This window comes from Embiotoca jacksoni, unplaced genomic scaffold, assembly GCF_022577435.1.
Source record: "Embiotoca jacksoni isolate LCO1_2020_lvr unplaced genomic scaffold, fEmbJac1.0.p SCAF_20, whole genome shotgun sequence".
Classification (NCBI taxonomy): domain Eukaryota; kingdom Metazoa; phylum Chordata; class Actinopteri; family Embiotocidae; genus Embiotoca; species Embiotoca jacksoni.
The window spans coordinates 127,164-140,385 of NW_027185341.1; the positions used below are offsets into that span (position 1 = coordinate 127,164).

The following is a 13,222-nucleotide window of genomic DNA, read 5'->3' on the forward strand; positions in this document are numbered from 1 at the left end:
AGGACATTATTAGTCAAATTATTATCATTTTGTTGTATTCTAAAACAATGTTTTAAGTTTTGTATTTCTATTAACTTCCTGTTAGAACCATATGAATCAGTTTTTGTTTTTCATTTGGAGCAATTTGTTTTTACAATAACATTGAAGTACAAAAGAATCGGACTGTGATTCTATGTTGTAAAATAATTAAGTATGAAAAGAAATATGTATAATGGGGTGAATAGTCTTCATAGCCTTTGTAATAAATAGTTCGTTTTAGAAAGAAACTAGTAAGAGACCCAAGATGGAGCTCTGAGGGACGCCACAACAGACGGGGTCACTACAAAGGAAGAGGCTTCTCCAGCCACAGTAGAAAAGGAGGTGATACTGCTCACTTTCCACCTGTGATGTCTGGATCTTCTGCTGAAGAAGTTAATTATCTCGTGTGACAAGCCTACAAAAATAATGTGCTTAAAATACCACCTTAGCACAGTTTCTGTAAACCTTTGGGGAAAGTAAAAGCGTTCATTTTTTTTTTCTAATTTGGTCTGAATAGAGAATATAAAAAAAGGACATGTCTGATTAGATCTATAAAAGTCTTGTTTTATTACATTTTCACCACTTATTAAATAGACCAGATATATACTAATTTTCTGCGTGGATGTTGACAATTTCCACATGTAATTGCCGAAAATATGAATTCAAGTAATATACAGTTATAAATAACTCTGGTGCTTTTAGAGTGTCAGCTCAAGGGCAGTTACTGTACAAGCATTTACATCTGTATTATACATAATTTACAGGAGTTCAGCGACTGTTCAGAGGAAAAGCTGTTTGTTTACATGCACACAACATTTCAACAAACACATCCCTGTATTAAATCTGTTTTCATATATATGTATATATTTTTTTTTATCTTCAACACAAATATTCCTGCACGTGTTACAAACTTAATACTCTAAATGTTAACCTGTAAACAAGGGATGCAGAAAACAGTCAATCCGGTACAAAGATCACGTGCTTCTCTTCCTGATGGTCTGTTTTCAGCTTCTCAAAATGAGGATACAAATTTACACAGAAAGTCTACGCATGTTAAACTTGCAAGGACTTGAAAAATGTTTAAGTACACAGGATAAGCCTGGAACATTAATTGTGCAGTTTAGCGTTTTAACGTTTGTAAGTGCACTCTCGTATCTTTTCAGACAGTCAAAAAGTGCTATATCTGCAGCACTTCAACCTTGTTAGTGCTCATTATATATCAACTCTTTGAACTCTTAAGAACAAAGGAATAAATAATGAAAACAAAAGAACCTTTCAGTCTCTCTTCAAACTGGACCGTAATCCATGCTTGACTCATGTAAGACCATAATTAATACCAAGCAGAGGGATGAAACGCTGTAATTTATGCAGGATGAGTTAGTCGACAAGATGAACTGGTTTCAGTAAACACACTCAGAACTACATGATCTTTCCTACTCTTGGATGCAGTGGAATAAGGTTGTCTCTGCTACCGTGCAGCTGGTTATTCTGCTTTATTGCTTTCGGACATTTTAAATGAGAGTAAAACCACGGCAGTCCTGTGTGAACATTTTATCTTTCAATGACGCACCGAACATCCCAAAAGTCAAAAAGACTTTTTTTCAGTCCTACTAACACATTTCCAATTAGCTGCCTTCAACTCGAGTGTTTAACGCATCTAGGTTATGATGAGATTCGTGGAACAAAAATAAACAAGCCAATTTTATCAAGACACTGACAGTGAGCAGCACATTAATCACAGCGCACTCATCAAGCGAGCTGTTGATTTTGACTCGGTTTACGCCGTCATCTTCGCCCCCTATTTGTCTTTTCTCCTTCTTTGGTTTGAGAAGGGGATTTGATATTATTTTTGCTCCGAGCTCAGCAGGGAAGGATGTCTTTTGTTGAAGTCCAATCTCTCTCGCTGCTAATCCCTAAGTCATTAGCGAACATCTTTGGCTTCATGCTTTGAAGGCAGAGACTGCATATCATCAGATTAATGAACCAAAATGTATCCTCTGTATTTACTTATTTGTCTACTTAATTGTTTTAAAATCTAAACTAGACCCTCTTAAGTCAAAGTCAGACAGGCAGCGAGCATCTCACCACAATCACCTTACATTTCATCACTCGCTTACTAATAAATCAAAGCGCCTGGTCTATTAACGAATAATGAATGCAACACTGAAGCGCACATATCTACAATCTTGCATAATGTATGGCTGCTCATGTATTGTAATCAGGTATGATGTAACCTAATTAACATGCCATGCAACTCTTACATTAACACCACGTTTAGGAAAGTTCATCATGAACCACTTTTGCATAGAGGAAGTTAAGAATTCAAAGGGGGGAGGCTCTCAGTAATGTGACTTGAAGTTCGGGCTGGCTGACGCTGACGAAGGGACAGACTCTTTGTCGTGTTTCATTTAAACGCGTCAGTTAAATCCCTCCGGGTTACCCCGGTGTCCCGCGCGTCAGTCGATGTACTGCGATAACCATCTGAAACCTTCCCCGTAGCCTTGTTTTTTCAACACGCTGCACATGAAAATCTCCAGCGGGCGAACGTTCAGCTCCTTCGAAGAGACGTTTCCCTGTCGATAACGAGAAGGGCGAATGAGGACGACGGTCAACGTGCACACACATCGCGTCTTGTCAATTAAGAGGCCAGTCACCACGACACGCCTACCTTTCCAGTGACTTGACAATCAAGAGCCAAAGCTCCTCTCAGTCCTCCTTCGCTGATGGCCTCAGCACGGTCAATTTTATTACCCAGCACCAGCACCGGTACATTGACTATGGTCTCGTCTCCTAGAAGAGCCTACAAAAATTACAAGAGCAGCAGCGTCATCATTACTTCACTGTTGAACAGACAGACAGGCGAGTGATAAAAGAAGAGCTTGCAACGGCGATGTTTAATCTTACATCGAGTTCGGCCTTGGATTCGGTGAGTCTGTCGTGATCCGCACAGTCTACCAGAAAGACGACTCCGTTCACAGCCGGCAGGTAATTCTTCCAAACTCTTCGAGCTGTGGACAAAAGATGAACAGTTTGTGAATTAGCTGTCCCTGCAGCCATTCAGCGTCACGGCAAAATTGGCTTTCAGCTTGTAATGCAGCAGTTTAACTATGAACGTGTGAAATGTTTTGGGTCCTTTACCGGCTCCGTGTACAATAATAATCAGTCTTTAATATTGAGATATAGTGGTTGTACTTGCAGTAATACACACGGAGACAGATGAATTCAGTTAATCTGGCTAATTAGACCTGTGAGTGTGGTTGAATGTGGTTGGAGATACTGTCGAGTCACCAACTCCGTGAACAAATAACACTGACAACACGTGTTAATTGTCTAATCTATAAATCTAATCAGACAACACATGTGGACATTTGGATTTTATATTGGCTGCACAAGGCAAATATGCGTTTGCAGTTTCACAAAGAGATTTAGATGCTGTAATACTTCGAGGTGACACTACAGTGGGTTAGTATTATATTTCTTCAAGTACGTCTTCAGCAGCACTGGCATTACCAGTACATCCTACCTTTAAATTTGAGGGTTTTTTTTGTTTTTTAACTCTGTACAATATAACGGGCTCAGAAGCTCCATCAGCGATGATTAGCACCCACTGAAAATATTAAATACCCATTAGAACAAGAGATCAGCATGCTGGGACAGACAGAGACACCATGTGGCAGCCAGGAGAACTGTGATTTGCCTTGTTTTCTCACATTTGTCTGATTACAGTAGAGATGGCGGACAGTAAAGACGACACGAAGGAAGTTGAAAAAAAAAAAAAAAAAAAGATTAATCTTCAACTTTGCAAGAAACTGTATTTTTATGATCTAGTTAACCAGTTTCTCCCCTCGCTGGTCTGATAATGGACAACACATCCGCAGTGTTGAGGTGGTACCAAGACAATCTACAGTTTAAATCTCATGGCGAATAACCCTTGGAAGCATTTATCCGTCTTACACATGATGTGTAGGATGTGATATTTTGCCAAAAATCTGTTGCGGCACACCACAAAACGATTACAACTAATTCTAGTGTGCGAGATGGAGTCAGATCTCACCTTGTACATGTCCTCCCAGATCAAATGTAGTAAACGTCATGCCGCCGATCGACAGCTCCTCCGAGGCTTTGAGAGAAAGGAAGTAAAATTGCTTTTTACGCCCGTGATTGTTCGACAGCGAGAACGAGGCCGGAAATCACAGGATTAATCAAGACGCAATGCTATCGTAATATTTTGCGAATAAGTATTGCATCACCCGACAGCAACACGAGGTACACTATAAACTAAAGCCCCAACATACACAAGGAGAAACTACACAGTCACATCAACCCAGTAAGGCACACCGCTCTCTAAGTCGCTCCTTACTCGGATGCAGCGTTGGCACGTGCTGGCCAAGTCGGTCATCTTTCAGCATGTGTAGGAGCGTCGTTTTGCCGGCATTGTCGAGGCCGAGGAACACCAGCTTCCCAGATTTTTTGTACAGACCTGAAGGGGATCACAAAAGGAAGAATGGTAATACATTTTTATTCCGCTGCATCATGAATATAGATTACTGCGGTCTGTCTCACATCCATAACTCTGCAGTACTTATACATATCCATATATGTCCATAATTTAACAATGCACACCAAGCTTAGGATTCGAATCCTTTTCTGTTACTGTTAAATTATTGCAGAACAGCAGAGAGAGCTCACCGAGGAACTGTAAAACACTACTAAACCCCCGGTAGATCCAGTCAAATAAAAATGACATCTTGATGGCGTCTGCCTGAAACAAGAAAAGGGACATTTTACTACATGATACGGCAACAAATGACCAGAAACATAAACGTGCCTTGCAAAGGGCAAAGTTTGTGATGATGTATTGAACAGGGCTCAACCAATTCTGGATTTTTTTGGGGCAAAATATCAATATTAGAAAGTACCAAAAAAAAAAATTAAAAAAAAAAATATCGACATATATAGGATGATATTCTTTATAAATATACTGTGTATATAAACTTTTTTTATATATATATTTTTTTTCTTTGCAGTGATCGCTTAAATATTATCAAACACTTTTGACATTTGTGGCAAAGGTACTTAACAGGGACTTTAACAATTATAAATACCCCTTACATCTTTTTCTGCATTATGTTCAATCAAAAAGAATTAAAAAAATAAATAAAAATCTGCAATTACTTCGACATAAATTGGATCAACATTCATACAGCAAAGTCTTCCTGGGACAAGATATCTGTGACGTAATAAGTCCACACGCATGTTTAGCAGGTGGCGACCGGCTATTTTAAATAAAAATGATCACAAAGACTAACAGGTCATTTAAATCCAACTTTAGCAGTGATAATGAATCCAGCTTAAAGGCCGCAACAGGTCCAGTAAAAAAAAATTATTTTTTATTATTAGATTCAACGACATTTTCTGAATATCGCCCCTTTCTGCTGTTTGTTATTTTATTTGAAACGGCAGTGAAATGACAATAACAGCCGCCAACAGCGGGATGTTCTGACACTCAAACGAAGCATTGCTGGCGTTATTTAAGCGTATTTCCGTGAGTCTTGTGTCCTATTTAAAGCGACATAATTAATGGTTAGCTTTATTACGCTGGTTAGCCAGTTAGCTTTCCCATGTCAGCTGACAAGCTCTGGCTCTTTCTCGATTTTTTTTGTTGTTGTTGTTGTTTTTGGACATCGTGCGGGTCACTGCAACGTTTAACAAACAAACGACCGCGATCGAACTCATTGTCGAGGTGCGCTAATAGCAGAATATGCCTTTGTATGTCACTGGTTCCGAAATAATGAGCCTCTGAGTTGAGCTCCCTTACCTACAGCACCGACCACCAGCCCAGCTCTCCGTAGTGTCGGTGGTCTCCTTGGAAACAGTCAATCAGAAGGCCTCTTCTTCTTCTTCGTGTTTCAGAACTTGGGCGCCCGCCAGATCGTGTGTTTTGCATCAGCGCCCCCTTTTGACCTTCTGGCAGTAAGTGAAACGTAAACCCTCCTGTAAAGCGTGGTATTTAGAAGGAGCACCCATTGGAATAAATGAATCATGAGTGATGAATGACTGTGAATAAAAGCTCTTATAAACGACTTAAGCAGAACAGAAAGACTACTTTCAAAAATGCAAGTATTCTAAATTTGATTATATTACCTTTTTCTTATTTTATACTTCTGTCACATTGCATTTCGGTGGAAAAATCATCGTATTTTTACTCTACATTTATTTGACATCTGTAAGATTTTACAATAAAAGAACAGAACATGATTAGCTTTTAAAATACAGATTGGACTGGCTAATATTGACCTTGAAATTTCCACTTTCAAATGTACAGATCAATCCCAGAAGTCATTATGCGCACACTTCACTATATACAGTATATTAGTACAATTAGCATTTATCAATTAATATTAAGAATACGATTATGTAATATATATGTCAAGTACTTTTGATATTTTATTGATAGTACCTCTGTATTTTTACTTGGGTAGGCTTTTTAATACAGGACTTTTACTTTCAAAGGAATATTTCTACAGTATTGTACTGGGGCTTTTACTTGAGATTTTACTTCTTCCATATCTGCCACCTTTTGCCCACCAGTAAAGTGAAAGAAATGTCTTTCACTATAAAGCACTGATTTTACCCTTATAATGAAGTCGTGTCCAATTAGGAAGTCATTGTAATTTCTGCATAAGAACACCTTTTAAATTGTAGCTATGGCTTCTGACCACATTGTAAAGGCCTGCAGTGCTTCAGGGAGCTTTTGGTTTAAGTCCAGCATGCAAAAACATCCCATGGGGCTTTTTCACTTCCAGCTAAAGACTTTAATAACCAGTCATTTTTATTGTTAAATAGCTATGGTATTTCAGGAACACTAAATGCATAATTTATTCCCACCGCCAATAGGTAGTAGTGCAGTTTCGTGTATGCCAAACATGAATTATTGGATGGAAGTCTGTACAGAAATGAACGTAAGGCTATTTTCCAAAAAGGGGAGTTCTGTCTTTCAGCAGGTCACAACTTCAGATCCATATTATGCAGGTAAGCACAGGTCTACATGATAATGACTGTATGTAATAGTGGTAAGAAAATCAATACAATACACACAACACTGGGATTTAGTGAGGTTTATTATAGTGTTCGGTCAAACTTGAAATTAAGGACTATCGTCCGGTAAAATAAATGATGAAAGAGATTGAGAGTGTTTCATATTGTATGAATCAGAAACAATCACACAGCCAGCAGTTTTGACAATAACAAAAACAACAGCAACATCACCCATCAATGTGTGAACAAAGAAGCAAGCAAATGACACAAAATATGAAATATACATCCATTCTGCTCAGTTCAAGCGCTGCTGAAATCAGGACCAAAGAAGGAATGACGGAGGAAATATTTGCATTTTCATGTCAGTGCCTAGGGTGTGCCTTCGTACTACTCATAGTAGAACCATTTGTCAACTGAAAAAAAAAACATTATTTGACATATGAAAAGTGACTTCCGTAGAGTAGCAACTTTGCATTAATAAAACAAATACATGTACAAAAACCTACCGGAACTGGGAATGGGATCTTCAGCTCCAAAAGCACACGCCTGTAAGAGTTTGGGAAATCGTTAAATTTCATCTCAACAAATGGTCTTTGAATTTCATGAGGAATACACATGCTGAGATAGTTCAAACTCATTAAATATTTTTTTTTATAAAAGACATGATGTTTCTGTTTGATCTAAAAACCAGTACACTCATGTTGCCATGGGAATCAGAGTGGAAAGAAAGAAAACAGCTTTAGGATTTCTTCGTCTTCAGCTATTGCTCTCCTTTTGTCTGCGGGCTTGTGTGTTGCCAGATTATCATCTATACCCTCATTGAGGAAGGGATGATCATATAGCCTACTTTCAAGCTGCTAACATGGATTTGAAAAGAAAAATGGACTTACAGATTTAACCACGGCCTCTGCATCCCCAGACGAGCAGCAAAACGGACTGTCTGAGACACTGGTGTTCATGCTGATTGTAGAAAGAAAGGGAGAGATTCTTTTTAAAAAATAAAACAGATTAGCCTACAATAGATCGATATTATGACAATACAGATGCCCTTCTTATTCAAGAAAGTACTTATATTTACAATGTGACTGTTTCATCTGTCGTCGAAGGCATTTTACAGTCTATTAACAAAATATATTTAGCAGATAACCAGGCTCATGCCAACGCTCTGTCAACTTATCCACAGTGCTCAACTGTGATAACTGTCTAAAGAATGTTATGGCAGGAAATACTACATTAGCATTTGTCATATATCCTGTCACACAGGAAAGGAGCTCTGGATGAATTCTCAATTGCTCACCAGTTTAACTCGCCAGCGTCTGTTTTTTTAGAAGTCAGTGCCTTCCAAAACTCATGAGTGCTCTTCACTGTTTCAATAGCAAAGTCCTGGAAATCACACAAAAAATTGCACATTTCCATTATCCAAGAAAGTGTCAAAATACCAGGAAATAAATAAAGGAAATATGATCGACAGGAAATATGATCGACAGACAAGTACAGGCAATTGAACATTTTATGTATAATTTTCCTACTGAAAATGCTTTATTAAATTAACATAAATTATTGGACTGATCAGGTGCAGACATAAAACTGTTATATCAGTATAATAATATACTAAATTAAGTTAAACAACACAGAATGAAATAATGCAAGATTTACCCTGTCCTTGAACTCTCCATTGAAAGCAAACTGGTTTTCAGGTTTCCCATCTGGGACTTTGTATCTTTTGAACCAATCAAAAGTCGCCTCCAGATATCCGGGCTTAAGCCGCCTCACATCATCAATATCTGAAACCAGTCAACACTATGTCAAACCTCTTCATTCAAAATGCCATGTTTAACCACTGTACATTTTCCAGCAGCACAAGCCAACTTTGCAGTTTATTCTTACCATTAAAGTCGCCAGCTTCAGGGTCCTCAATATTGATCACAATGACCTTCCAGTCTGTTTCACCCTCATCGATCAAAGCCAGAGTTCCCAACACCTTCACTTTGATTATTTCTCCTCGAGAGCACACCTGAGATTTAAAGACATAATTTTGAAAAGGCTGCAAACAAACAAGTCGACTTAAATAAGTCATAGTCAGTGTTGTTCCAGTACCTTATATCCTATATCACATATATCAATTGGATCATTGTCTCCACAGCATCCTGTGTCACTGTCTTTGTGGTTGGGGTCTTCCCATGTCTGTCAAAAGGCAGAGTATGTTTCACCGAACAGAGAAATATTCTGGTCTTCTGTTGTTTCAATACATGTAATCTGATCAGGACTTGCCTGTGGAATAGCTCCGTAATTCCAGATATAACCTTTGTGGGGAAACACATTCGCTACATAACGAAGATTCCCCTTCTTCAAATCTTGTTTCAGTGGATTGAGAGGATCTTTGGTGGCAATCTGTGAAACAGAGGCGTTAAAGCACAAAACTAAGAACAGATGGAAGCACTGATTTATAATGTGGTTATTCCAATGTGCAAAATTATACCTCCATCTTTGCATTTGTCCATCTTGGAACTTCCACAACAGCATGAAAAATGTTCTGCAAAATAAGAAGAAGTACAGCACAATCAATTCTCCTAAATTTTCCTGTTTTGAGAAGTACTCTGAAACTTATCAAATATACGTACATAACAAATATCATAAACAAAACAAAAATCCAAAGCTTTTATACTGTGCTTAAAAAATAGAAATCCATTTGGAGAAGTGTAACAGGAAAAGATAAATGATGTATTACCAACACAGCACTCTACAAATGGAAGGATGAGAGCTGTTCATTTATGTTTTGAAAACAATTTTTGACACACTTTACCCTCTGCTGTGAAGCTGTTTTTGTAAAGACCCAATACTGTACCAATTTCTTGGTACAGGAAAGTTCAAGCTTGAACTAAGGCTGAGTTAAGCACGCAGATTATTGCACATGGAAAAATAGGAAATAACATCAGCCCACCATTGTACTATAGTCGCAAGCTCCGCTGTGTTTGTGGCATCATGTTCACAAGAATGGAACAGACTTGAGATAACAGTGAACTTTGACTACCAAAATCTTTGCAGTTCATCCGAGAGTCTAAGATAACATTTGTACCAAATTTAAAGACATTTCCTTAAAGCGTTGCTGAGATGTCACATTCACAATAAAGGGACAGATGTGAGGCCACAGTGACCTCTGACCACCAACATTTTTTAGGTTTTATCCTTTGGTCCAAGTGTACGTTTGGGCCTATTTTAAAGACATTCTCTCAAAGTGTTCCTGCATATTGTATTCACAAGAATGGGGAAGACAGATGTGACAGAAGTGAGGTCACAGTATAGCTTTGACCACCAAAATCTGATCAGTTCATCCTTAAATCCAAGTGAATGTTTGTGCCAAATCTGAAGAAATTCCTTCTGGGCATTCTTGAAATATTACGTTCACAAACCTGGGATGGATGGACACACAAAGGTACAAATGGATGGAAAGCCCAAAAACATAACACTTCCAGCCACAGCTGTCCTAAGAGGGGGGAAGTGATATAATTTTCTATAAAAAGGCCCAATCCAACACAGCAGTTACACGTTTATATCAGGGTACATAATTGGACATGAATTGTTAAAAAAAAAAAAAAAAGGCACAAAATTGAATAACAGAAGAACGGAAAAGCAAAGTTTGGCTCTAGTCCTTTTCCCCAAGACAAACAGATCCAAACAGACAACAGACGCACATGACGCTCACCTCTGATTCATTTGCATAGATGGGTATATCATGAAATGGAGAGATGTATGTACCATCAGAGTTTTCTATGAAAACAAAAGAAAAATGAATTTTTTTTTTTGTTTTTTTTTTGCTCTCATTTAGAAAGGACTAAAAATGTATCTCCATTAAGCTTTACATCTACTTGCCAGCGCTGCTATTTCAGTAGAAAGATAGAAATCATTCAAGCAAATACAACATTATGAATACAAGCCACGAATGGATTATTCCCCACCAACACACAAACTAGTTCATAGAAAGAGGTGTGCTTACTGAAAAACACCCGGTAGTCCTGGGTGTTGGGCCTGCCCCTCTCCTCAATGGTAAAGCTCATGTCTGTTGCTGGTATGAAACTCTCCCTCTGTGGTCTGTGCACTAATTCAGCGGGACTAAGGAGCTCCTGACTGAGAGGCAGTCATTGAGGCGGAGGAGCAGGCATGCGCACTGCTTTAAGTCCAGGTTTAGCAACCTGACAACGGCCTGCATGTGACAACAGGGCTGCTACGGAGCCACGCTGGCTTCTACGTGTTCCATACTGAAGTCAAGTCCTTTTTTTTTTTTTTTTTTTTCTTCTGTGGCCGACAAGAATAAACATTGCTCAGGATAGTAATCAACATCTAGTTCCCCTTTGTCATGCCACATGCGTTCTGCAGCATGGATGTGAAATGTTGACCTTGTTTGCGTGGGAAGTGATTTGTTTTTCCTTTTCTCTCGTCTAAGCTGTAGCTCTCGAGAGCTCTTTTCAGACAAAAACAGATGGAGCTGACGTGTTAGCAGTAAACCAATTAACGAGGCGGGATTTACTGCCTCATGTTGTGACCTCTTGACTCTTAGATTTCACTGTAACTGTTTGAAAACTTACTTATGGACCTATTTTTACAACATGTATAGAAACCATTAGTTTTAAAAATCGGTATCATTTTATGGCATTTGCTGAATAACAGTGAGACCAAATATAATTTCAAAATATGTCTGTGTGTTTTCACATTACTTTTTTGGGGGGGCTTTTTATGTCAAATGAAGTAGTCTGGTCATAAATAACTTTGACTTTAGTGCATTTAGGTAATTGAAAAGTTTATGTAATTGGCTTTTTGCATTATTATAGACTACAAATAAATGCATTCGTTTCAGTTTTCCTTTTACTTAGCCTACTTTTTTTTGCCCTTGCACTCTTTCTCACCTCCTCCCAGTTCCCCAATCTGCTCACCTGCAGCCACTCAGCCAATCAGACCCCCCCCACAGCTGTATCTGGTTTGATCTGATTGAGTAGAAACCCATAAAACAGGTGGCAGGTGCAGATGGCTCTCTTCCACCCTCCACCCTCTTGCCACAGTAGCAGTTTGTGTTGTGTGACAGAATGATTTAGAGACGTTTTGTTGTTTCTTCTTCTTTATTTTGATGGGTCCAGTAGTCCTGTTTTTTCGGTTTCATTTCTATCTGTCGGGGTTTAGTTCTGGTGCTGGTTTAGGGCTAAAGGGACGATGCCAGATCCTATGGCCCTATGTGAGTTGGTCTGCGTGGCTTCTTTTATCTATTTTTAGCCAGACGGCTTTGGAGCCTGCCTTGTCTTTGAATGAGGTGAAGTTCACCATTTGCTTCACAACCTGCCGCAGTGTCATGAACTTGGGTTCTTTCTTCTTGTCCAACTGTGACATAAGCAGCTATTTACTTATACTGCATTTTGTGTAGCTAGAACACAAATTCATAGAAAAATGTCTCCTGCTAAAAAAAAATTCAATGCGTGCTGCCATAGGGCCATATGTCTATATCCATATTGAAACATTTGAAAACATCTGTAGTGTTTCTCAGTCATATTGCCAATTAAAGCCCAGTGATTCCGCGGCCAACACGATGCAGTGTAAGCAGAAAAGCCACCCTATGACCCTGTTAGCTTATCACCATGTTAAATATTCCTCTCGGGACACTGGCTGGCTTGTAGATGTTACATGTGTTTTGGCATCCTACCCTCACATGTAGTGTTTTTTTTTTGTGTGTGTGTGAAAAAGGTGACGAAATAATTTGATCACCAGCGAGTTCCTTGCCCACCTCCATTTTCTTGGTTTTCTGTGTTAATATACCACAAAGGTTAAAAACTGGGAGCTCAAACATTAAAGGAGGTGATCCAGACTCAGCCATGTTGCTATTTAAAGAATTTCTGAAAAGCCTGAGTATAAAAATACTTTTAATCACTCTGGTGTACTTAAGTTTCTGTCATTTAAAGCTGCTACGAATGAAAGGTTTAAGAGCTTGACAGGCATTAATGCTGTTAACTGTACTTTCACTGTCCCCTAAATCAAGTCACTGTGGTGAATACTCTGAAGCATTTTGTTCTGTTGTAAAGGAGCCTGAAGGTGAAGAATGTACTACAAAAGGAACAGCTGCTTGAATAATTTTTAGGTGTAATCCACCAGTCGAGTGAACCCACTATCACACGTTTGCCTCTGA

The 13,222-nt window shown here is 38.7% G+C and overlaps 2 protein-coding genes across 3 annotated transcripts; both read right to left on the reverse strand.

Moving 5' to 3' along the window:
* Positions 1 to 561: 561 nt before the first annotated feature.
* On the reverse strand, positions 562 to 5,882 carry sar1aa (secretion associated, Ras related GTPase 1Aa). 2 transcript variants are annotated; one of them, XM_069155387.1, is made up of 7 exons: positions 5,837 to 5,882; positions 4,708 to 4,780; positions 4,379 to 4,498; positions 4,073 to 4,138; positions 2,923 to 3,026; positions 2,687 to 2,818; positions 562 to 2,591 (listed from the first exon to the last, which is right to left on the reverse strand). In XM_069155387.1, exons 2-7 carry the CDS (start codon positions 4,763 to 4,765, stop codon positions 2,475 to 2,477), a joined length of 597 nt encoding a protein of 198 aa, XP_069011488.1. In that variant the 5' UTR covers positions 4,766 to 4,780; positions 5,837 to 5,882; the 3' UTR covers positions 562 to 2,474. The 2 variants fall into 2 exon arrangements, with proteins under 2 accessions (XP_069011488.1, XP_069011489.1); XM_069155388.1 differs by having other exon boundaries at positions 4,708 to 4,776; positions 5,837 to 5,847.
* Positions 5,883 to 7,128: 1,246 nt separating this feature from the next.
* Positions 7,129 to 11,152, reverse strand: ppa1a (inorganic pyrophosphatase 1a). Its single transcript, XM_069156294.1, has 11 exons — positions 11,051 to 11,152; positions 10,760 to 10,824; positions 9,536 to 9,589; positions 9,328 to 9,447; positions 9,154 to 9,240; positions 8,944 to 9,070; positions 8,713 to 8,840; positions 8,354 to 8,439; positions 7,947 to 8,016; positions 7,563 to 7,602; positions 7,129 to 7,469 (listed from the first exon to the last, which is right to left on the reverse strand). Exons 1-11 carry the CDS (start codon positions 11,109 to 11,111, stop codon positions 7,444 to 7,446), a joined length of 864 nt encoding a protein of 287 aa, XP_069012395.1. The 5' UTR covers positions 11,112 to 11,152; the 3' UTR covers positions 7,129 to 7,443.
* Between the last annotated feature and the right edge of the window lie 2,070 nt (positions 11,153 to 13,222).